General features: G+C 37.9%; 2 protein-coding genes across 2 annotated transcripts; both read right to left on the bottom strand.

Annotated features, from left to right (window-relative positions):
* Window positions 1–746: 746 nt before the first annotated feature.
* Window positions 747–5,704, bottom strand: bbs5 (Bardet-Biedl syndrome 5). The gene is made up of 12 exons (XM_062431170.1): window positions 5,566–5,704; window positions 5,201–5,283; window positions 5,033–5,098; window positions 3,414–3,463; window positions 3,004–3,131; window positions 2,775–2,910; window positions 2,421–2,516; window positions 1,826–1,888; window positions 1,575–1,709; window positions 1,308–1,391; window positions 1,042–1,065; window positions 747–935 (listed from the first exon to the last, which is right to left on the bottom strand). The coding sequence occupies exons 1-12, from the start codon at window positions 5,625–5,627 to the stop codon at window positions 834–836; spliced, it is 1,029 nt and encodes a 342-aa protein (XP_062287154.1). The 5' UTR covers window positions 5,628–5,704; the 3' UTR covers window positions 747–833.
* Window positions 5,705–7,494: 1,790 nt separating this feature from the next.
* col28a2a (collagen, type XXVIII, alpha 2a) lies at window positions 7,495–22,443 on the bottom strand. Its single transcript, XM_062431298.1, has 35 exons — window positions 22,308–22,443; window positions 21,501–22,075; window positions 20,818–20,838; window positions 20,627–20,686; window positions 19,431–19,484; window positions 18,652–18,696; window positions 18,533–18,559; window positions 18,410–18,454; window positions 18,245–18,289; window positions 17,920–17,973; window positions 16,645–16,713; window positions 16,462–16,530; window positions 16,207–16,275; window positions 13,506–13,574; window positions 12,926–12,994; window positions 12,759–12,827; window positions 12,343–12,411; window positions 12,151–12,222; window positions 11,919–11,987; window positions 11,752–11,823; window positions 11,446–11,514; window positions 11,221–11,289; window positions 11,058–11,126; window positions 10,874–10,942; window positions 10,615–10,683; window positions 10,318–10,386; window positions 10,075–10,143; window positions 9,758–9,838; window positions 9,520–9,555; window positions 9,389–9,425; window positions 8,636–9,193; window positions 8,234–8,541; window positions 7,865–8,108; window positions 7,587–7,775; window positions 7,495–7,499 (listed from the first exon to the last, which is right to left on the bottom strand). The coding sequence occupies exons 1-35, from the start codon at window positions 22,441–22,443 to the stop codon at window positions 7,495–7,497; spliced, it is 3,699 nt and encodes a 1,232-aa protein (XP_062287282.1).
* Between the last annotated feature and the right edge of the window lie 3,389 nt (window positions 22,444–25,832).

Raw genomic sequence — 25,832 nt, 5'->3', positions numbered from 1 at the left:
CCCTCTATATATAGCCAACCATCCCATCTATGAAGAATTCAGGTTGGCCAAATCGGAAAGCTCACACAGCTGTCACAGAGTAAAAACAACCATGGAGCCTTGTCACCGCAGTGATTGTAAAAACATTGTTGTTCAACCACACAGAAATAACCTGTGACCTTTTCTTTTCGTTTACTCTCGTCTATGTAATAAGTTGAAAATATGTTTTTTCAAGAAATACACTTAACACGCTGGCAGGGCCATTTACTCTCGTATTCTACTTGATGTGTTCATCGCTATTGTTGGCATTACTACAGTCAACATTTCCATGTGGAGTGAGTCACAATTCACTAATAGTAATGACTTCCTAAAGTGTGATTCAGTATTTGAGTGCAAGTACACAAATACTACGAGGGGATTACTCCACAAGTAGACAGGGTCAGTGAACAGGTGCTGGAACAGGAGGTGACAGTTTGTCCTCTTTTAACATTATTAAAATGCTTGAGCTCCCTGTAGAGTAATTTATTTTAGTCTGAGACATTGTGTTCCCCTCATATACAAATATGAGTTTGTATGTATAATACTGAAAAAACACCTGCATTATTTTATGAACATATTGAGATGTAAAAAAGGTACTCAAAATGTCTATTTAAATATGTTTATTCACTTTAAATAATACAAACTGCATTATATTTCATATTCTATTCACAACAAGAAAATATATTTTTTATAGAAATCACAATAATAAATAATAATAATAATAATTCAGTTTTTTCTTATTATGAAAAAGTATCTAAGCATTAACTGTACAACTATCTAATCTTAAATACAAATAAACATACTGTTGTCTTATTTCAGCCCATCACTTCCCACAGGCCTTGAAGTGTGAAGCCCTCCTTCAGCTTTTCAACAGCAAGGCCCAGCTCGTCAGAAAAAACTGGCTCACGGTCTAGTTGCTATGGAAACAGTACACAAATGAAAAAGTTTCCACAAATCATATAGTAACATGTTATACAGCATATTTAACAATTATAGCTGGGCATAAAAGTTGTGAGACTTTACCTTATTTCCATCAGCAAAGTAAGCCTGCAAACAACAGACACAGTTAATACTTTTGATTAAGACAACCAGAATATTCTGAGTGTGATCATAAGTTATTGATGTCTGATGAGCACCAGTATGTCAGCATCAGTACTAGGCAACATTAATTCATGTTTGTTCATAGTGTTGAAGGGGCATTAGCCAACAGCTATTCTGAGAGTCTGGAAACTAAAGCAATGACACCCAGAGGAGAGATGAGTGCAAAGGTGGCCAACAGATACACTCACAGTGAAAGCATCAGTCTGCTCATCAGGCTCAATTTCCACATCATCGGGGAGTTGTTCCACAGTGAGTTCTTCCAACGGCTGCGGCTGAAATTATTGTTGGGACAAACAGCGCTATGACAACATGATCTCCTGAACAGTGGCGTTCATTTATGGTAATGTAGAGAGAAAAAAAGACATGTAACAATGACACTGTAATTCAAGGATGTGTGTTTTTAAGTTTTTAGTTACACTACAGGCGTTCAGGATCAGTGATTCATGTATGTTTACCTTTTCTTCCATTTCATAGTCCACTCCAAAGATTGGATTGGCAGAGTACACCTTATGTAATGAGTTGATTTCTTTAAGTGCATCCTGAAGCTTATCCACAGGGTCGATCTTAAAGCCCAGCACATAGCCTCCACTCTAAAACAACAAAAAACAACAAAACAATGTACATTTATATATTACAAGCAACAAGAAGAAACCCCCAATAATGTGATGATGTTGGTTAATTATGACTCAAAGTACAGAAAAGTTACCTGGCGTGAACTCTCAATCACCAAAGCCAAGCCAAACTTGGAGTCTCTAATTCTGATAGACCACTTTGGGAGAAAAAATGTAGAAAATTTAATAAATACACCATCCTAACCTGGACTAGACAGAATACATGATTTTACAACATAAACATGTGCATTACAAGGCCTGACTTGCTGCTGAAAAGAGTCACTATATTGTTTTAGACATGTGTCCTGTTCTGAGGATGTTTAGTTCACCAATCTACAGGCTGCTCACAAATTTGGTGTCTTCTATTATAGTGAATGGTGTGTGAACAGTGATATGACCTATGTGTTGTAAAAAGTATTGAAAGAAGGTACAAATCAACCACAGAACTAGAGCTCCTGAGCACCTAAAATGTTATAGCATAAAGTAAACAAGGATGGTAAATTTAGGAATAAGCCCAATGTATAAAGACTACTACATATATTACAGTATCTGTTTCTTCAAATGTTTGTGACTGAACAATGAATGAGCAAATATATTTGCAACTCTGCATTTTAAGCTCAGTTTCTGACTTTAGTTGACAGGAAAAGTAGAACGTTTTGTCTTGATAGGGGATGTTCTTATTGTACGTACAATCTGGAGGTAAGGAATGCTGACGTTGAAGCTCTCGTTCATATTTGCGTGCCACACAATCCGAACGTTGGTGATAAAAAAAGTTCCGAGGTTACCCTAAAAGAAAGAAAACCGACAACAATCAAGGAAAAAAGGACAAATTACAAATTAATTATCTCATATCAATTCAAAAGAGTAACCTTACAATTATTATATGCAAACACCTTCAATAAATTTCTTGAATGGCACACACCTCTACGATTAGTATCTACATGAATGTAATCAGAGACACAAACTATGTTTGTACATAAACCGGCTAAAGCAAAGAAAAAAAAGATTATTTGAGCAGATACATTTTAGGAGGAAAATCTGTACCTGATCACTGGATAAATTCCAAACTCCATTAATTTTATCATACACCTGCTCCCGGGGCAAAAGTCTTAGCTGTTTATTTTGAATAAGAGCAGCTCGCAATTTCAGGTCCCTGTACATTTTAGAGGTCTCATAGGCTCTGAGGAAAAAAACAGAACAGATTTTAAAACATTAAGCAGGACATTTTATGTAAACTGTTCTCAGAGACCTTAATACTCCAACTTTGTTTTACCTGTGTACAGCAATGACAGAAGTAAACAGCCTTGGACTTCCTGGAACCACATTTGTGAAAATGAACTCAAATCTTGTGTTGTTGGACTTTGTCAGGATGTAGAGTGCTTCAGTCTGGCCTCTCAATTTCTGAAGAAGAGCAATAAATAAATAAATTAGCATGTTCATCTGTCTTTATCATATAGATTAGATATTTAATTTATCAGTGTGTCGAAACAACGCTGCCGTTATTGGCTTTTACAAAAATTTTGAGGCAATAAAACATTTGTTCATTTAAAATATCTCAAGTCAAACAGTATGAACAGTTTCCTGTATGCTGTGCGTGAAAAAACGTGAAATGATACCGAACAAATAATGCTGAGTAAGACAGCATAATTAATAATTATAGAAATAAAACAAAGATTCACTTGCCGAGTTAGCCGTCCTTGTTGTGATGTTGATGATAGAGTTGTAACCAACAGCTGAAAGAAATGATAGATTTGCGTTTAGGTTGGACATCTTTTTCATATGGTATAATACTTGACTTCTTCCGCAACTTTCGACTCTTCAAAAGTCTCTATTTTGGAAAAGGACAGTAGAAATGAGGGTGTTTAGAAATAAAAGCTTATTTATTATTAGATTAATCTCAATTTCATGATTATAATGGTCACTCACACATCTTTAGAGGTGAGATTTTAGCAAAAAGGACGACTAAATGGAGCACATACAGGAAAGCAATTAAACCTACTATAATGACTGTTTAAATTTTGCTTTCATTTGAAGATGACTATATAATAACATTTACCGTAAAAACGGTCTATACGTCGCACCTTAACGCGTTTTTTTCCATTGAAAAGTGGGGTGCATCCTATTCACTAGTAAAATACAGAGATCACACATCTGAAGAATAAAAGATTCAATAACTTTGTTGTTTTTCCTCTGGATGAAACAGAGGATGATGCTTTGTTTGACTCTGGGACTGACACAGAGTTTGGGGACAGTGAGCTTGGTGAGACTTACTGTGACTTGGGCACAATATTTGCGGACAGCGACAACTCTGATGAAGAGTTTTTGGGACTTGAGTTAGCACACAGGTACACAATGTATCAAATATGTAAAGTTTCTCCGAACCCAGTTTAAGTTAATATACCAGTCCAGTTCAGTTAAGCACATCTTTACCGGACCATAAACCATCAACCCGATACACTGTGTCAGGTGTAATATTTGTGTTTTGATTGTGTTTCTAATAAAAGTAAATTGAAAAAGTTTTGGAGTATAAACATGTGTTTATAGATGAATAGTTACTGGTGCATTAAAATAAACCAGTCTTTAATGGAAAAGCGTTTTTCCCCGCATGACACCCTCCAAAATAGACTGTGACTTATACACCGTTTTTTACGGTAATTTAATACCAGCGAGGGCAGAAATATTCAACTGATTGGCTGCTGCTTGATGTGTACACTCAATATACAGTAAAGATGGAGGGATGGGGTGCCAACAAATGCCTACATTAAATATATTATTATTATTCTGTTTATTATTAGTATATTATTTTATTTTCTAAATGTTTTTCTACTTTATTTTACATTATTTTATTATCATTCTATAAGTTTTCCCTCATCGGTTTCATTCATCTTTTAATCTCTTCTTAACCTAGTTTTATTCTAGCTTTTATTAAACTTCCATTTCTTTTATCTCTTTACCTTTCTTCTATCTTTTTAAACTATTTTAACCTATTTTTTTACTCTAACTTTTAATAAAGTCTCTGACTCTCTTATTTTACTTATTTAACACATTTTTTAAACTTTTACTTTTACTTAAATTTTCTAAACATTTTTTTCATCCTTATTTTCTCTTGCGTACATCGGTCTCAATTTTTTTTGGTGTTTTTGTTCTCCCATCCTTTTTTATTCCTTTTCGTTATGTTGTCACTTGATCTGTCTTATTATCAGCTTGTCAATCAGCTGTAAAGCAGTTTGAACTATGCTAGCCTGTATGAAAGAGGCTATATAAATTAAGTTTGATTGATTGATTGATTGATTGACACTTACACAAATTGACTCTAGGGAGGGCCAATGAATGCCAGATGATTCTCAGGTTTGTCACCAAGAGTCGTCCTGTAAAAAGAAAGAAGAAAAAAGAGGACAATATTTTTTAATTAATCAGTTTAACACAAATTACCCAGCGAGTTTTAACCTCCACATCAGCAGGATAAATACCTCGATCGCCGTTGTTGCCTTTCGTGTCCTCTATTGAGTCCAGGCAATCAATAAGCACTTCTCCTGACCGGGTTTTCATCTGCCTGTGAAAGTAACATTGATTGATTGATCAGTAAAATCTGCAGGACTGCTTTAGTTTAGCTGTAGATGGCTACACTAATGCATGCAATCATCTAGACGTCTCGACACCGCAAATGTGTTATACCGTGAGACATTTTTCTCGAGAAAACAGGAAGCTATGAAACTAACAGAAAACACCTTGCAGCCAAGTAGAAAGGCAGTAACTTAGTAAGAGAATAGCTGAGCTGAGCTAAGCTAACTAGCGTCTGAGCTGGTGAAATACAAATCACAGTGTATTAACTTACTGTGCTGTTATGTCGAATCTAACGTCTCTGTCCTCCCAAAGAGCATCTAAAACAGACGCCATGGCTGTAGGTTGTCTCTCTCACCGGTGTTGTTTAGTATTGGTAGGTGGTAGTTTGCTAAATGTTTAGCAGGTTGGCTAATCCGCAAAAGCCTGACTGAAGAGTCATTATCACCATGGCAACGGACGGCTAGTCAGTGGGACAAACATCCTGTAGACCCTGGACGCTGAATAATTCATATTTAGTTTATTTAGTCAGTTTATCTTATGTCTGGCCAGGTTTTAAACTGAAAATAATTTAATATTTAGTATGGAAACCCATTTCTACCAATGTGATGAAATAAATGCAAGTCATTTTAATGAGAAAGTTTCTCAATATAATGACTTAGTAACTCAAAATAATGAGATACTATCTCAAAATAATGAGAAACTATCTCAAAATAATGACTTAATAATAATTAGTATCGCACAATTGATTCAAGTCATTATTTTTAGAAAGTTTCTCATTATATTGACTTAAAGGTTTTTTTTTCCATCACATTGGCACAAATGGGCTTCAATACTTTTGATATCTTTAGTATAAAAACAGAATAAAGAATAAGAAAAAAACCCACTTAATTGTCCATTGCATGTAGAATATACCAAATTATTTTAAATGGATAAAAACAAAACTTTCGATTGAGGAAAACTGGTTAGATGGCCATGCTTTATGGTAGTGATATTTCAATTTATTTTGAAAACAACTCAGTTGACCAGAATGTTTTTTAAAGCAACTACTCTAATTTATGAGCAACATAGACTGAAACAAATTTTAAAACTTATAACTTAAACCTATTATTGAGTAATTGAGTACTTGAATATTTATTTTTAAAAATCTATTTATTTCCCCTCCTCCTTTTTTGTTTTTGACTGTTTTCACTAAAGGTGGGGGAAATATTCACCAGACGGTTTGTTATACAGAAGTTGTCATTGGAAACTGTTTGAAAAAGGGCAGACTTTTTCAAAAAATACTTGGTAGGTGATTGGATCTCTCTATCACTGTCTATTTTTCAAGGCTGCTGGGTTCACAAGATTATGAAAGAATCCTTAAAGGATGCTGATTGGTCCGTGTCGGGACCATGAGGAAATCTGACTGGATGCCTCCACTACTTGGATCACCAACCAACCACCATTCCCTCTACTGCTACAAATAACTAAGAAAAACAAACTTACAACCACCATTATTTTATATTTTATTATTAAAAACATACAAAATATTTATTCGGATAGTCACACACAGCCCAAATAGAAACGCCTTTAATGGATGGATTATAGAAAGCCTTTGTGGTATATTCCTGACAAGATGGCATTCTCAGTAGACCTCTGCAAGCATTAGCCACACAGAAATGGCCCTCTATTGTAGCTGCCAGTTATAACCCGAATGGAGACGTTATAAAAAAAACAGTACACACACAAAAGTACTCAGAGCATATGGTTCATAATTAAGCATATCATGTCAACACAAGGTAAACAAACATCGCACGATTGCTGTCTTGATAGAAATATTCAGTCTATGTAAAGTAAATGGCTCAGAGAGGTATAAGATGATCTATAGATTAACTTCAAAATATTTAGTTGTCACTTCAAACCCAGAATGGGTAAACCCCAAAACGATGGATTTCTCCTGATGTATTAAGCGCAATACAATTTCTTTGAGGTGAAAAAGTCAGTTATTGTAGAACTTAACAAGTCAGTTAGTCATTTATTGGGTTGAAACATTGATCTTTAGCACTGTTTTGTTAATTAATCAAAAATGCATTTGTGTGTGAGAAGAAAAGTGTTTGAAAGGTGCATTACATTTTCTGAACACAAGTGACAGAATGCATCATATTAAAATTAGAAAACAGCAAACTGAAGTGAAGAAAAGTCAATTTTCTGACAGCTTTTCCTTTCATCCTGTTGGGAACAAGAAAGCATGGTATTTAAAAAAGAGTAATAAACAGACAATCTGCATATTTTCTGTTAAAAATCTGAAAACGTTACCTGTTCTGAGTACACAAGTCTTTTTGCACTGATCTTCTGTTTCATAGCGGTTGTCATTTCCACCACAGCCTCCATACCAAAACTGTGCACAGGCATTGGCCTGCTTGTCATAGTACCAGCGGATGATATAGTCTCGGCATGTGCCTTGGTCCAAGTTTAGGTGACAGCGGGGACTGAGGGGAGCAACCTCTGAGGAAGAAACAGTCTATGAGATGCATGTTGCATGCATGCAAATTGATGTAGAATTGAGACGAATTTAGGAGGAGTACATTACTTACCTTCAGGCTGAACCGGACTCACCACAGGCTGCAACTGATTAGAAGTAAAGGATGAAACTGAGCCAAGTGTGGATGAAGATTTTGCAGATGAAGATGATGACGATGATGATACGACTGCCTCATTGGAGACGAAGCTTTCTCTCACTGGTAATAAAGATGCTGTTTTGTTAACTATAGCCACAATGCTGCCGCCCCGCACATGGGCCCTTAAGTCTAAATCTTCACCTTCATCATCTTCCACCACCTAAGAGTGGGAAAACAACATAAAAGTGCATCAGTTTTGTGTTGAATTCTGTCGCATCAGTGATGACAATTACAACAGAGTACACAGTTAAGGAAAGCAATACAGGATGTGTTTTCAACAGAGACCTTAACAGGAAGAGGATCAGCACTGATGGGCAGAGTGAAAGTGTCTCCACGGCCTCGGCTGTCGGTGCGTCTGTTATTTTGGATCTCCTCTTGGTAACCATAACCATTCCTGTTTCCATATCCATTGTTTCCATAATCATTATTGCCATAGCCATTATATCCATTGGTATTCTCTCCATGTCCATTGTTTCCATTAATACCAAGCCCATGCCCATTGTTGCCATTCCAGTGTCCATTTGTAATGCGGTTGTAGATAAGGGCGCCATTTTCATCTTCACAGAATTGGCTGACAAGTTTAGACTCCAGTGCTGAAAATAGAAATAAAGAAAACATTTATTTTGCACTTTAGCTATTATTATTACGTTTGACACACAGCATATATTTAAATTTGATCATTATCACCTGGTAGAGTGTTGAAATCATCAATAAGGTACATATGTTCACTGTCGGGGTCAGAGGCAATGAGGTTGAGTTCTTGCAGGAACTCAGCCTGCGTCGGATCAGAAGAATTGACAATCCCAAGAGCATACATCTCAATGTTTGCAGCATGAGCCTCCCGCACAGCTAAATCAAGTTTGACCGGCTCTCGTTTGTCAGTCTGACCGTCAGTGATGACAATGGCGACTTTTCTGACTCCAGTCCGGGCACTGAAGAAAGCCTCCTGAGTTGCCTTTCTGATGGCAGTGCCAATGTAGGTTCCCTCACCCATATAAGGCATTTTTCTGATTGCCTGCTTCACATCCTGTTTGTTTATGTAGCGAGCCAAATTGAACTCCAAATGGACGTCCAGACTGTAGAGGACCAGCCCGATTCTTGTTGCATTACGTCCAACTGTGGTCCTGTCCACCAGCCTTGTGACAAAGTCTTTGATGATTTCAAAGTTCTCAGGACCAACGCTCTCTGAGCTGTCAATGACGAAAACAAGCTCCATTGGCCTTTCCTTGCACTTGACACCGCATCCTGTTAACATAAAATACAGACACAAATTAATTATTCCCCTGTGCTCTGGTTTATGTAATGCAAGCTTTACAAATGTGTAGCCTATAGAAAATTCTTATGCCACAATTTTAACAAACAGTTGAAAATAAACCACATATAATGTTTCAGTGATTTGGCTCTATGTTCATGACAGTTGAGATTTGACTTGTGTCTTACCACAGATCTCTTTAATCAGCTTAATAATGTCCTCTCTCTGAAACAATTGAAAACATTAACATTAGTAAAAAGCCCATAAAACCTCTATTATTACTTGAATGGTCAAACATTAGTTGAACTAATGAACTTACTGTGAGGCCTGGATCTCCTTTTGCTCCTGGTCTTCCCTGGGAATTGAGAGAAGTTACAAAGAATATTATTGTTTTAGTTTTGTGTTGTTATGAAAATAACCTGACATTTCATTGCAATCAAACAATTAATCTGTTTGCTCTCTTTTACATTAATTTTGTCACACACATATACTCTAAACTTCAACTACAATTCTTTGAAGAGCTTGATTTAGACTTGAACAAGATCTGTTCTACTCACTGCTTCACCATGGACTCCAGGATCTCCAAAGTCTCCTTTTATACCCTTCATTCCCCGTTCACCCTGTAATCCACGATCACCCTGTAACAAGGGGAAAGTAACTCATCAGTCAGAGGCTAGTCAGAAATCAATAAGATATATACAAAACTGGGAATTGAACATTAATTGTAAAAGCACTATGTACTCTAAGTATGTCATTGTACAACCCCCCCCCCCCCCCCCCCCCCCCCCCCCCCATTCTGTTTTATAATATGTCAAAAACCGTGATACATTCTGATTGTAATAAAATGTTTGAAAGATATATCAAAATCCCTCACTTTAGCTCCAGGAAATCCATCTCCTTGAGGTCCTCTAGGTCCAGTCATACCTTGAGATCCTGGCTCACCCTGAAATTAGATTAGGTTGGACTGAATCATACAAGATAGTTCCTGACTCTTGGTAAAACCTAAATTATTGTTTTTTTCTGTGGCTAGTTTGTCAGGCAGTTGTTGGTACTGTAACATGTGATCTTCATATGATACAGCAGCACTTTCAGTATGTAAAACAGTGGGAACTTTTACCTTTGGGCCTTGAATACCCTCTCCCGTAGGTCCATGTGGACCAGGAGATCCTGGTCTCCCAACATTGCCCTTAAAATACATGGTTAAAAAGTAATCAGATCACCAGTTTATGAGCAAACAATATGAACATGTGCATGTAACAAATGGTCGGATTCATTAGTACGCATTGGTTAGTACAACCTTTTACCTTACATGTTTTACAGGTTTACATTATTTAGTTATTAGCAATGATTCTGATTTGAATATCAGTTATAATTAGATCAAACTGTGTGGTAGATAATCTGGTGATGATCTTACTGCTGGTCCTTGTAAACCCTCTCCAGGTGGGCCGGGCAAACCTGGCAATCCTCTAAAGCCAATGTCACCCTGGAACAGACAGGTTGTTATCAGATAGACTTTAAGCATCCCCATATGCATGCATGCATGCATGCATGCAAAAACAAAAAAATCAAAAAAAACAAAAAAACAAAAAAACAAAAAAACAAAAAAACAAAAAAACAAAAAAACAAAAACAAAAAACCAACACAAATGAAAAACAAAACATATAGACACACACCTTTGGACCAGGAATTCCTATTCCTTCTGGCCCTAGCTCACCTGGTAAGCCTGGTAAGCCAGGAGGACCCTAGAAAAAGTGCAATACTTTTTTTAAAACATATTGAATATGATTTACTGGTTACAGAAGTTTAGGATGTGAAGATTTGTAATGTAATATAAGATGTGTATTTGATGGTACAAACCAATGGGCCAGGGGCGCCTTCGCCTTTTGGACCAACTGGACCTGGTAAACCTAGATGACCACGATCACCCTGGTGAAACAAAATTGATTGATAAAGACTGAAAACAACATACTGTCTATACACTAACATCATTGATAAATGTTCTGAAAACATTCCTAAATACCTTTGGACCAGGTAGTCCATGGCCTGTTTCCCCAACATGGCCAGGGGGACCAGGAGGACCTAAATCTCCCTGGAGACAAGATAATTAAGCTGATTCTGATGATCAGAAACATTTTTGTGATACATTACATTGAATCTGATTCTATCTGGCAGAATTTCTGCTACTTGTCTACATGCAAGGATCGGTGTAAAAAGACAGTTTGATTATACAATTTTATTAATTTACTTTGGATCCTGATACGGACCGTCCTGGCTGCCCTGGCATGCCCTGTTGTCCTGGTATCCCGCGTTCTCCCTGGAAGGTAAGAGTTGACAAGTGACTTATGATTCAATGTAAGCTCATCTGTTTTTCTCATAATTGTGCTGCCAATAACCTACAAAGGACTTGATTTACTGAAGTCTGACAAGCTTTTTTGGCTGAATGCAGAGGCATAAATATATATTCAACATAAAATAAATTAAAAGAGAATGGGAGCCAGAGCTTCTTCAAATGCGCTATTACACCACAAGAAAATACTTGTTTCATTCGTACCTTTGGTCCAGAGGGTCCTGAGATCCCTGGAGGCCCATGTAACCCACGGATGCCTCTTAGACCCTGGTCACCCTAAGAGGAAATACATCATGTATTATGTGAATGATTTGTTTGCTGCAATATGAAATCAAAAAACAACAACAACAACATTATAACCGTATGCTTACTTTCTCCCCTTGAGTGCCAATTCCTTGTGGTCCCTCAGGACCTCTTAAACCAGGTAAACCAGACTCCCCCTGAGAGAGGAAAAGTAGATAAGAGATAGAAGAGATCTGTTTTAAGCCAACTCAGCTATGACACATAATTCTGGAAATAATATAGTTATTTACACTATAAGCCGACGGACAAAAGAAGGATAGGGGTCTATGAAGTGGAACGTTTGCCACAGAGTCGGCATACCTTCTGTCCTGGAGCTCCGTCCTCTCCTGGTAGTCCTGGCAGGCCACCTAAACCAGCTGCTCCGGGTTCTCCCTGTAAAAGTATAATAGCACTGCTTGATCCTGGATGAATTCAGTATATTGACACTTCCCTTTTGCTATAATAGGCAATGTTTAAGTGAACTCATTTGGATCAGCACATGAGTTGTCTCACCTTTGAACCAGGCTCACCAATGCCCCTCTCTCCTAGAGCTCCCTGCTCTCCTGGTAAACCTTGGTCTCCCTAGAAATAGAAACAGCATGACAACACACTGTAAGTCATAATTAAAAACAAGTAACAAGCATGTCACCTCTGGGCTTGTTTCGCGTGTTGTTTTTCCAATTTAAAGTTTTTCTATGCATTTATGTTTTCATACTGTACATATATTCTAAGGTGCTGTTTACAATAACAAACATGATGTTATACCATGATTACATTAAATAAAGTAGCTATGTCCTTTCTGTTTTATAATAATGTTAACAAATAATAGAAAACTTGATTGACTATGTTGACAGACAATTAGTGCAAACCATTGGTGTTACACAAACACACACAGTCTTGCATTTCAAACTCCAGGTGTTTTAACAAACCTTAGGTCCAGGTAAACCTTCTCCTGGAATTCCTCTTCCTCCTGGTGGACCTCTCGGACCCTCAACTCCCTGCACATTAACACCAGTTATAGGTCAATAAGTATGAAAATATGTTGCTATGTTTCAAGGTGAAATTATGGAAATATGGATAAAGATGTTCGGCTGACCTTCTCTCCCTGTATGCCCACTCCTGTCAGTCCAGTCAGCCCTGGAAGACCTGGGGGTCCTAGTTCACCCTGGAAGTAAAACACCACAGCCCAGTTAATACATAACTATCTGTTCTCAGTCATATATTTGCCTGTGTAGGCGTGCATTTTCTGTGTATAATTAATATATGTATATACAGTGTAATATCACCAGTATCACCTGCCAAAAGAGGATTATTAATTATGTGCAGGTCTAAAAAAGGTTACATGCATAAATCATTACAGTACAGTCCTAAAGCCTGGAAATACACGTCTCAAGCAGTAAATGAAACATTTAAATGTGTCGATAACAAGGATAACTTCACCTGTGTATAGTTATACATTATTTATTGTACATAGTGCACCCCATGTGCCACCTTTAACTTTAAGCAACCAGATGTTTCATTTAGTACTAGTGCCTTACTCAGTCTGGTGTTCAAGATGCCATCTTTGTAATTATAGCCTAGAGGACATTTGGGCTCCCTTATGGATTTCATTAGTGCCTTTGTTGTGTATACGTTATAATGAATTCTCTTTTCTAGACGATCATTTTATAACCCACCCGTTCTCCTTTGATTCCTGCACCCTGCTGTCCCCTCGGCCCCCTCGGTCCAGCAAGCCCCCGATCCCCCTGTGGAACAAAATCAGGTCATCTCTGTCAGTTACATCACAGCCATTTGCCATTGGTTCACAGCTAAATTCACATTGTTTTCTAAGAATAGAGAATAGAATAAGAGCATGTTGGCTCCTGTTACACTCTTTTGATTGATACAAAATGATCCTATGTTCCAGGAATGGGACTGTTTTTTTCCCCCTCATTTTTCATGGCATCTCTTAACTACATGATTCCCTTTTGAGAGTGCTCTTAACCCCTTTCCAGTACTGGTGACTTATAAACTGAAATGGATGCTGATGGGAGCATGTATGGGAGCATGGGAGTGTATTGAAATGCAGACTACAAAAAGACCTGATCATATAAACTCTGAGTGTGAGCCTAGAGAAGAAAGGTTGTGATCACCTTGGACAAAAACACTCTGATCCCCTTTTACAAGAGGCAGAGTTCAGCAGAGGAGTAAAACCTACAACAGCCAGGAAGTCTGGGACAGGTTAAACAGATGTGTAGTCGCTTCAGGACATTTCCAGTGTTTCCAAGAAAAAAATTAGTGTTTTTACTTTTGATACTTAAAGTACATTTTGCTGACTATATGTATATACTTTTACTTAAGAAAGAGCTTTAACTTGTAGTTGAGTATTTATTTCATTGTGGCATTGCTACATTTACTTAAGTAAAATCTCTGAGTACTCTTCTACCACTGAATAAAAGTATACTTATATTTCTTTTCACACAATCTCCAACAACAGCATAAATATGCCCCTCCCATTGTTTAATTCACCCACAAGTTCTGTTTTGAACAGCAATAAATAGTGACAGGTATTTGCTGCAAGTATTACATACTAATCTCACTTAAATTTGGTAAGATTTTCTACTATGCAGCCATACAGTAAGACAGCAATCTCCCTCAGTGTTTGTATACCGTAAGCCATATTCTATTATTCCCGGTCCTGCATGTCTTGTTAAACCATAGGTTGAAATCCCTCCATGCTCCATTTGAATGGGGTGTTAGCAGAGTCTGTTGTGAAATACTGTACATGTACTAGTGCAGCGTGTTGAAGCACAGAGAAAAAAATACAGTTTTTTAATAGGCTCAACACATCAACAACAGAATGAGGGGCAACGCTTGAATTAACACCTGAGTGGTATGTCAGTGAGTTGGTACAGAGTGCGCTCTGGTTTGACAGATGCTGGCCATGAACTGCAGACTGGCTCAGTTACATCCAAGCAGACAAAAAGATTAACCCTCAAACATCAGTAAAAAGGTCAAAATAATGTGCTGTTAACATAGAGGGTTAGAGAGTTATGTTTATTAGCAAAACGAGCCACAAAAATCCTAATGGTGGTATTTAACAACAGCTAATGTTGGGGTTATCTAAGGATATAGCAACTGATTTATGCAATATTTGTAGCCTATGAGGAGATTTTGATCTGGATGAAGATGAAAGCTTAAGGGCTAATTTGGGTTAAATGCACAATATGCCATTTCTGCTGCTAGAGGTCTCTCAATCAATACAATAACAAAAGACAGAGTTTGATGACATTGTGAAGTAGCGTGGAATCATGAGAGTTGCTGTCTTCATTGTTAAACAACCACCAGTGCTGTCAATGCAGTCAGCTACTCCCAGTTAGGATCCCTTCAGTATTCATAATACAGGAGGTTTTTACTGGGAGCCAAATTATCCGCAGGGGTCTCCTCCTCTCCAAAAAATGGATCACAGTAATTTATTAAAGGGGAGATTATGCTTTTCCTTATTATATTCCGTCATATATAATATTACAATGTCAGACGTTCATGTTAAAGTAACCAAAGTGTCAAATAATGAGGTAAACATATGTAAAAGTAATTCCTATAAGAAAAAAGCTCAGGTTTCAGACTGCTCTGAGCCCAAGCCAACATTGGCCCTTGACAGATTTCTTTATATGGTCATCTGCTCTATGCACAGTGTGCAAGTTCACTGCTCTGCTAACATTATGGCAAAGTAAAATGAGTAGTTTACCTGTTGGAGGTGTGCTGGTCTTCTGCAGCTCTTCACCAACCATCATAATCACTATGGCTGTTTCTGCTTGTACTGTTCCTTCCAGTATTATTTCTAACTGATCCACTGAACAAAGAGCTCCAGATATCTCCATATTCCGTTATTTCAACCTTTTTTAGTGCTTACTGCTTACAAAGCTCTGCTGATCTAGTGAGATTTCACATCCTATAAATTCTTCACAATAAAAGTCCTATTATTTAGTAACTAAAAAGCTTTTAACTTTACACAGTAAAGAATGAAATGTTGGGTTTGCATCAGCAGTAACTTAACATGACTCTGACATGCCTGACTCTCGGCAAGCTTCCAGAAAGCTGGCCAATCAGAAGAGAGTGGACTAGTCGGGAGGGGGGCAATATAGAGACAGGAGTTAAGTCTGCCTTTTAAGAGACAGAGGCTGAACTGAGGGGCTGCATAAAGGGTCAGTATAAGAGTTATAAGGAGGTTTTTGAACTGTGATTCATGGAAAGGTACTGGAGTCCACAAGTAAAAATATAGAGCTAGAAATGAGCATTAGAAGCCACAAGAAAAAAAGTCTAAGTATTGTGGCATGTTCCAGTTTTAGACTGAGACAAAGTTACCATTGTGTTTAGTTCTCTGACTGAAAATAATACCTTTGGTCCAGGGAAGCCCTCGCCTAGTGGTCCTTTCTCCCCTTGAACACCTTGTGTTCCGGGAGGTCCCTGTAAACAAGGCCAAAGATATGATGTCACCCAAAAAGCTCAGTTCAAAGTACCTGCTGGCTTCCTGAACAGATCATATTTTCCACATTTGTCATAGAAGAACAAATAGATGCATAGGCACAGACACAAAAATCATATAATTTTACAATTTGGAAATATAAAAAGGAATGTCTCTCCATAACTCACAGGAGGACCAGGTTCACCAACTCCTAGAGGACCAGGTGGACCTGAGCGGCCTGGGAATCCAATGTCACCCTTCAATTCATAATAAGTCAGTGTAATAAGAGAAACACACAGAAATGCAAATAGCAAAGAAACAACCGCAACATACAATAAAGTATTTAGAGGAGAGAACATAACATGACTTACCTTTGGGCCAGGAAGCCCAATACCAGTTTCCCCCTGAATTCCTGGGGGGCCGGATGGGCCACGTTCACCCTGTGAGCACAATCATAAACACTTAACACCACTTAACACTGGAGCTTAAACACTGTACTAAAATAATGGAAGAATATTAGTAATGAACCACAAATTTAGTGTTGCTTACAATTTTTTTCTCTCTTGTTTAACTCTTTGATTTAACCTATGATGCTTTCTTTCTTTGTGTAAGAAAACTATGCTACACAAAGCTGAAATACACACATCTATACCCACACAGACATGCACACATTTACTTTGAGGCCAAAAATAATGCTGTAAATCTTTTACCCGTTGTGTGTACTCCTAATGGGGCAGTGGGTGAGATATTTTGTCTCTTCTTGCACGTCTGAACAATTATGAGCTTAACTCTTTCTTGAGCTCCATTAATGTTTGCTTTATTGTAAAGCACTTGAGCACTTGTAACTGAGTTGGTGCTATATAAATAAGGTTTAATATTAGTTCAAGTTCAAGAAACCCCCAAACAACAAGGTGTCAGAACAACAAAGGATTGTTGGCGGCTTACAACATCAATTAAAATCCATTACATGATTTTCCTGAAGTGTAGATAACTTTGATTAAAAAAATAAGGTGATGAGTCTAACCTATGTGATATATCATTGCATTTCATTAAATTTAGCCTGAAGGTTTAATTAAAGAGGTATCATTCATTGCTTGACATAATCATTTAATGACTGTAAATTTGTAGACAATATCTATTTTTTCCCTCTGAAATATATACTGTATATAAAAAAACAATAAGTAAAAACATACAATGAATAGGCTTGTCTTAATGGAGTCATAAATGGAAATTTTATTCCACGAAGACCACCATGACTTCTGTTTATCTTTACAAATGCTACCTACATGTCTACACATGGCGAGACGGCGAGCATACAGTACACAGGCTTTGCATGTATGTTATTATCTACCGATCCTGCTGTAGGCACTTCCTAGTCTGTATTTAGAAACAGGATACAAGGATAACCTGTAGTGAGGTTTCTTGCTGCTTGTTCATTCCTTATACTGATGAATTACAGTTATGATGGGGAAGACTTTGGCTCATTTCCAAATGTTCACATAGGGCTCTATTAACAGACAAACAGGCTAAAGACTGGGGTGGTAAAGCTCCAACCTCTTGTTTAAACTCAATTCATAAAAGGAAATGTAAAGGTCACAGCAGATGTTCACAATGAGGTAAGTAAAAGTTGTTAAAAAGGGGCTGACCTGCTTTCCCTGAGGACCCTCTGATCCAATGTCCCCATGTGGTCCTGGTAACCCCTGGGCAGAGACAACATATACAACCATTAATCAAGGAATACATTTTGGCATAGGAACACACAGTATTCATTAAGGCTCTCTCACTCTCTCTCTCTCTCTCTCTCTCTCTCTCTCTCTCTCTCTCTCTCTCTCTCTCTCTCTCTCTCTCTCTCTCTCTCTCTCTCTCTCTCTCTCTCTTCTCTCTGTACATACTGTATATTGATCTGAAATCAGCTGCACTGTACATAACGTCATACCTGTATATCCACATTTAGTTGTAGTTATTACTAACCTGCAGACCTCTAAGTCCTCTCGATCCAAGTGGACCCTCAGGACCCTGTAGCAGATCACATAGGAAGGAGAATTAACATTATGTCAACTCCAGAAAGCCCAGTATAGATAAGTATCAAACTAAACATGATACTCAGTACATGTTGTGTAGTGAGTGCTGTCGTACCCTGTCTCCTTTGATTCCCGGAGTGCCACACTCACCCCTCTCACCCTGTGTAGAGATTAAAAGTAGTGTTTGAATTGTTTGCAATTAAATAAAATAAAGTTGCCATTAACCTGAATCACTTACCTTCTCTCCTTTGTAACCTGGTTTTCCCTGAAAATAAAAGTAATCATATGTTATTTGTGAATATGCAACAGAGCCGATTATATATATTAACTTTCTTTATAACATATAGTGGCAATTACCTCACTGCCTTCTCGTCCAGGTAAACCACTTAGTCCTGCTTCACCCTGAATGACAAGATTATATGTACATCAATAAGTATGAATTCATCCACTCTTACTTTAATGCAGAATAAACTGTATGTAGTACTGCATGTAGAGGAGAAAACAAAAAAAAGTGAATAGTTCCAAAATTAAACATACTACATTTGATAAGATAGATAACTAACAAAACACAACACAAATAATAGTGGTACCTTGTAATGGACTAATGGACAAACAATAAAATGGACATAATGTCAAATGAACATCAACAGTAAGGTTGTTTTAAAAGTTGAAATGCTAATAGGAGGGATAATGTTGTTCAACTGTTGGACAGCGTCAAGCTCCATCACTGCTTGATGTATAATTACACATTAGATCAAAAACATACATGGGTGCTTTCGGTGCTTAGAGAAACAAATCAAGTTACCTTATAATCAATTCTGTATTTGATTTGAAGCCTGACATACATTACTTTTGTACAACAGTCAAGTTGTGAAGAAATAAAAGCAGTAAAGCAGTGTCAGGATCAATCCCAAAACAAGATTTTACTTTTACTTTTGTACTGCATTTAGGTGTAAGGTGTTAGCAACAATCATGTTTCTTGTTGGATTTTAAGGGTAAACTTAACTTGACAACTTTTTTCAAAACTGAAAAATTGATGTCAGATATGAGACATCTAGTAAGTATTATAAAACTTGTAAAAAAAAAAAAAAAAAAAAAGGGTCGAGAAAGTCATAGCCTATGTCCATCAAACCAACCTTATGCCCTTTAAGCCCTGGGGCACCATCATCTCCGGAGCGGCCTTTCTTCCCCTGGAATGAAACAAAATCAGGGTTTAGATTTGATTTATTTCTTCCTCTGACACTTTTTACCACTTATTACAAAAAAGTGTATGACCCATAACCGGAAAATTAAAGGTTATCGTAACCATGTCTCCGCAAAGCGAAAGGGCCATATATTTTGTAGGCAGGTGTTCTTTTAAAACTTAGACAGCAAAGGGGAAAAGGGTCACTGGACTGATTTCTGAATGTGTTACATCTGAAAGCTGTGTGATAGTTGAAGCCATAGGTGGGCATGAGGTGTCTTGTCCACATGGCCAGGGGTCATTGTCTTGAGCCACACCTGGACAGCGTGTGTCAGTTGCTATTCACAAGAAATCGCTAGTTTGTGACCATTAAACTAATGAGAGCAATTATGAGAGACTCTCAGTCTGAGTGTAAGAATTTGAAGAATCTCTCTGAGCATAAAGCACCTGGTTAATGACCACGCAGCTGTCTGTCAGCAACATGATTATCTGCGTGGTTGCTGGAAAGCTTGACATTACTTGAGCTGTCAGCTATCTGGGGAGGAGAGGGGCGGATGAGTGAAAATGTCTGCATATGTGCATGTCTAGGGGGGCTTGGATAATCTTTGAGACCCACAATACGAATATCTGGTGTACTGTAATGTACTGTAGTCCTTCTATCACTGCGTAACAGACCAGGATGTAGGGGTGTGATTTATGATGGACAAAGGTCCAGTTTTATAGGCAGCTGGAGCTGTAACTGTGGTGCCTCTGGTTTCCATGGGGGTTATCTTATTACTGTCTGAGTCAGGGCACCCAGAGTAGCAACAAACAAATTTCTCTAGGAATAGCAGACCAGCGTCTCTCCTTCCCTTTCCCTGTTGCCATAGGTTTGCTTTTAGAATTTGGGGCAGGACCACCTATATATTGCTTGTGCAAATGTCTGCAAGCTATACTGAGGAGGAGGCAGGGGGAGGCAAGTAATTATCCTGGTTGTTTGAAAGTGTAAAATTACCATTCCTAAAATATCAGGATCTTGACACATTTCTCCACACAGGATTTCAAAAGTCCTTCCTTCTGACAAACTGACATGTGACACTTCAATGAAAATCTCTGTGGTTACAGGATATTTTGAGAAGTTTGAAGTTTGAATTTTTACTTAATACTTACCGCAGGCCCACTGGGTCCCCTCTCTCCTTTCTCACAAGCACATTTCTGAGCCAGGGGGCACTTGAAAAAGAAGGGACATGTTTGCTAAGCTGTTGTCATGTAACTCAATACAGTCAAAGTGGATCGCCTTCACCTAATTGCGCATTGTTGAATGCCAGACACTTCTGTAGATGAGTTGAAATAATACTTACTCCTTCATCAGCCAAGCCAGTCTGAAAAAAACAAAAAAATAAAACAAAAGGGGATAAGTATCTGACATAATCTGATTTTGAGCAATTTAAAAGACCCTAATCTGTTTGTTCATGCTGAGTAATGTACAACATATATATATATGTGTGTGTGTGTGTGTGTGTGTGTGTGTGTGTGTGTGTGTGTGTGTGTAACACAAAAAATGCCTATAAAACTATACAAATGTTCTTTTATGAAACCTGGTGAAAAGACATTAAAACTTGAAAAAACAGCTTTTCATATTTTAATGAATGGTGGCTGACAGAGGAAGGAATGAATCTCTAAATGTTAGTATTCTCTTACCATAAAGAAAATATAACTTGATTGAACCAGGTTGTTTAAACTCAAATAATTGTGTTGTGACATCCAAAAAGAACAGTTTTTCCAGAAAAAAGACACAAAAAAGATTAAATCGCTGGTTTAAAGAACATCTCAGGGTATATGCTCATGTAGAAAAGCTTTTAAACCAGAGCTGTCATATACATTCTTTCATTTGTTCCTCCAGAGCTTTTGTCATCATTCCATCCCTATACAAATACCTGAACATGCCTGTCCATGTGTCAACTCTGAATACATGCTCACTCATAGCAAATACATCACTCTTCTCCTCAGCACTGCTTGATGAAAGACGTGGTATTATACTCACAATTTCAGTGACGATCTTTTCCACTATGTCTTTGTCCTGTAAATTATGGAGGAACTGGGAGGCGGGAGAGCTGGCGAGCAGACGGAGCTGGGCCACATTGGCCGGCTCATTGGCTGTTCGGGTGATGCCCAAAGTGAAGAATTTGACACCCTGGTTCTTGGCATCAGCGACAGCAGAGAAAATGTCAGGGTTCCTTGGGTGGGAAATGCCATCTGTAAGCAGCAAGGCTACTTTGATGCTGCCAGGATTGGACTCGTCCAGGTAGATCCTGGTCATGTTGGTGATGGCGTAGGTGGTGTAGGTACCATGTCCAATGTAGATGATGGGGGCTATACGGGTCTTGAAGTTCTCTGTGCCCCTCCAGTCTTTGAAGGTTTGCTCTGTGATGACATGACTGCTGTACTGTAGCAGAGCCACCCTCAAGCTCAAGCTGCGGCCGGTGTGAAGCCGTATCCCTTGAAGTCTATCCACCACGTCCATAGAAAACTGTTTCTCCTGTTGGTGATTGTCCTTTGCACTCTCAGAGCTGTCCAACAGGAAGGAGAGCTCCAAGCTGCAGTCCTCATCTAGGATGGCTGTGTGCACAGAGAACAGGATGAAGGACTGTTTACAAGTGTTTTTCCACTCACTAATTAAATGACTGATTATATTGTAAGTAATTTTCAATAAGTTTCACACAGAGGAGAAATAAATCAGAGTAAGAAATGATGAAGCCCAGACCTTTTTTTGGTGATACAATACATTATTAATAGTTTTTGGTATGAGTATAAAAATATTTTTCATTGCATTTTAAATTAATTGTTGTACCTTGTCCATCATGAATATTTGCAGCCAAAGGTCTTGTCCGAGGTTTTTTGATAACTTTTCTGTCCTCATATAAGTCTTGGGCCCAGACACTGGTCAGTGTTGTGACCAGCAGCACTGAGGTAAGGGAGGGGAACATCTTTATCCCAACTACGGAGACAAAACAGCAACAACAATTCAAAGTCAATCAATGTCACTGTCCACAAAATTATTTTTTTGCATCAAATCAAAGTTGAACAGATTGTGCATCCATACAATTCATCAATTCATTTTGGAAATGTATTTGTCCTTAAAATAACTGTTATCTTCACACAGACTCACTTTTGAACTTCCTTTGGAGATGCAGCAATTTCTAGTATTCCTGTGTCCTATTTTGAGTGTGGAGTTGGAAAAAGGTTGCAGGAGCAGCAGAGGACCAAGGTGGAGGAGCTCCAGTTAGCTCATTGATTGTGCAGCAGCAATATCAGTCTTCCATGGGAGCAGAGAGTGAGAGACCCTGAAACACTTTCTCCTCCTTTATAAGGAGGAACCAACAAGCCAGATCCGATAGAGCCTTGTCAAGACTCCTGCTGTGCCCTCAGGGCAGGGGGAAGGCTGGAGTATGTCTCCAACAGGGAAGCAATGTTATGTGTTTGCTGAAAGGGGCATTTTAATCACTACAAAGGCAATAAACTACATATGTATATGTTTACTAGGGAGTACCTTGTTTTTAAATACCACAAAATTATAGTCATCGTGGACTGTAATTGCATCTTAGTGTAATAGTCACACTTGTTATTAGAGAAAGTTACAGAACCTTATTAACTGCCTGGACAAAACAGTTGATATATGTGTCTGGATTCAGTCAGGTTAACTAGTTAAATTTGCTGTGATGAAAAAATGTCTCTGATAATGTATTGGACAAAGGGATTTACATCTTAACACTTAATAATATTGGTTTAAAGTTGTTTCCATATTAAGAAGGGAGTAATATTCTGAAACTGCATCAGTAAACTATTTAAGACCCTGTCAGAGAGTCAGAGGTATTTTTTAATTCTCCTTTTCTATACTAACACGTTACGGTATGATAAGACATTTTTTAATGTTAATAAAGTGAGAAAAGTTCATTAAAACGTCAGATATAATTTACAACAAAGTGACCTTAGGGGTGAAAGGTATTTTAAGAGGTAATTTATAAAGTGGCATTGGTGCCAGCATAAATTCCACAGGTAGGGTTTTTCAAAGTTTAGAGACCCTAATGGCAAAGGCCTGGTCACCTTTGTTCTCCAGCCTGGACTCTGGAATGACCATAAGAGCCCTGCCTGAGCAAAGGGGGTTAAAAGGTCCTAAAATGACCAAGAAATGAAAACTATATATGCTACAATTAGTTTCTGTTCTGTTTTACTTATAAGACAGTAGATAATCACATTATTTTCTGTGGAGGCCTAAACTACACCGATCAATGAAAATAGGCTAAGATCCCTACAGTCAGCAAAGGATAAAACCCCTACAATGTCACTGAAATAACATCCAGAGAGTATTAGCATTCTGTATGAAATCTTTCTGATGAAACATTTCTGATTGAAGGGGTGAGCAAGGAGCCAGTTAAAGGGAGGCAAGTGCATCAATATGATGATGAAGACATTTACTGTCTAGCCTCTTTTGGTGAATATGGCACATCTCCAAAGTACAAACAAGTAGAAGAGCAATGAGGCCTTTACAGTAACCTCTATGAGTTTGCTTTAGTGTGTAGTGCACTAGATTTAGAAAACCTTGTACTTGTTGTGATTTGTTACTTTTAATTATCATTTTATATAAAGAGGGTAACGCTCAGAACGGAGTGCAATTTCTATTTCCAGAAAATAAATTATTGGAATCTGCAGGTGGTATTTCACCTTCCAGACCCTAAAAGATGACCATCTGACCCTCCACTGGTAGAGATGACCTTTAAGTACACTCCTCCTGGTGTGGTTGGAAAGATGGAGCTTTTCCTGTGCTGACTGGCTGAAGATTCATGGAGCTTTCTGCCTGCTGTGCTTGAGGTTAGGAGGCTTTGTATTACAAAGCTCCAGGCAAGTAGTAATTAAAGGAGACGTTCTGACACAAAAGAATGTTGCACTGAATGATAGCTTGGCAAAATCCATCCTGTCACTTTGCTCTATGATGAATGACAGCGATTCATAGTGTTCCTCTATGTGTGTTGTGAAAACAATTGTGTTTTCTGTACATTCATCACTGAGTGAATCATTTTGTTATGTTCCCCGTAGTGTTTGTGAATTCTTCTCACTTCTTCTAACCAAGGAGGCCTATTTTCAAATTTTAAGTTTTAACAGTAAAACAGGGACTATACACTAAGTGTATCCACCAATGACAGTATCACAAGCCATATACCATAGCCTACAATGAGATGGGAAAAAATAGACCAACTGAATCAAATTGACAGGCTAATAGCTCAAATAGATCCCATGTTAAAGAGAGGCTTGGGTGGAGAATTTCATTATTTGGAACATCTCTTCAGGTGCTTGGAATTGTTTTGGATTTCCTTGTCAGTTTTTTTTCTGGTTGATGATGCCTTTTGAAATTATTTGTTTCAGCTGGGTTTAATCACCCAATCTCCCTGGCTGTTGTGTAATAGGGTCATCTGAAAATTGTGACAGCAACACTGAGGAAAGCCTGGGGCTGTTGCTTGTGCTGCTGTACACCATTAAAGTTATTATATACAGTAATGTGAGAGTGCTGACATCTCTGTTTGTTTATTTTGACTTTTTGGGGCCACCCGATACTCCTAAAAGACTTTGTTGAGCATGCCAGTTCCTTTGGTTAGGTGGAGGATTATTTCAGCTTTTTTCTCTTCCTCCCGCTAAATTGTGGTGATTTAAGTTTTTGGGTTTTGATATATCCAATACAAATATCCAACAAGCCATTTTGTACATTTTAGGTAGAAGGATTCGAGTAGTTTAGGTTAAAAAATATGAATTGAAAATGTAAAATAGTTGTACAGAAGGAAGTTGTTTGTCCAGTGAGTGCTGTTGAAATGTTACAAAGACAGGCTTTCATTTATTTGCATTCATTTCTGTGAACAGATTTCTTGGATTTTGATATTGACCATGCATGCTTAATGTAAATATGTTTAAAGGTTGGAAATATTTTCAAAGGTTTTAAAATTAAAGTCTACAATAGATATATGAAGCTGTTTATTAATAACAGATGAACAATTATAGTCACAGTTCAATGCAAGTGTTTTCATTGTGGCAACGCATTTTCAGAAATAAAGTGAAAACCAAATTTCAGCTTTAACGGATTACAGTTGTTCCTTCACCCTGAGATAAAGTCACTGTGTATATCAAAGTGTTATAGTGAAACAGTTAAGAGTAAAATAAAACTTATGTCATGCTGACTGAAGGGTTACCAGTTGATTATGGCATGATCGGATGACCTTATTGGTTACTTTTAGAAGGTGACAGGTATGTGCTATTGTCTCAGCATCATCGTACAGTAGACATTTTGAAATTATGCCATATTATCAGATATGTGACCATACTAGAAAAA

The sequence above is a fragment of the Scomber scombrus genome, chromosome 13 (genome assembly GCF_963691925.1).
Source record: "Scomber scombrus chromosome 13, fScoSco1.1, whole genome shotgun sequence".
Taxonomy (NCBI): Eukaryota; Metazoa; Chordata; class Actinopteri; order Scombriformes; family Scombridae; genus Scomber; species Scomber scombrus.
Note: the sequence above shows the minus strand (reverse complement) of the source record. Positions and strands in the feature narration are given on the sequence as shown.

Excerpts from the sequence above, each read along its gene's own strand:
- bbs5 (XM_062431170.1), bottom strand. The coding sequence starts at position 5,627 with ATGGCGTCTGTTTTAGATGCTCTTTGGGAGGACAGAGACGTTAGATTC. Across the intron at positions 5,284-5,565 it reads AGATTCGACATAACAGCACA|GCAGATGAAAACCCGGTCAG; the intron begins GTAAGTTAATAC and ends TTACTTTCACAG. Across the intron at positions 1,710-1,825 it reads TGATTGAGAGTTCACGCCAG|AGTGGAGGCTATGTGCTGGG; the intron begins GTAACTTTTCTG and ends TTGTTGTTTTAG.
- col28a2a (XM_062431298.1), bottom strand. The coding sequence starts at position 22,443 with ATGTTCCCCTCCCTTACCTCAGTGCTGCTGGTCACAACACTGACCAGT. Across the intron at positions 10,943-11,057 it reads AAGGCGCCCCTGGCCCATTG|GGTCCTCCTGGCTTACCAGG; the intron begins GTTTGTACCATC and ends CACTTTTTCTAG. Across the intron at positions 8,109-8,233 it reads CTGATCCTCTTCCTGTTAAG|GTGGTGGAAGATGATGAAGG; the intron begins GTCTCTGTTGAA and ends TCCCACTCTTAG.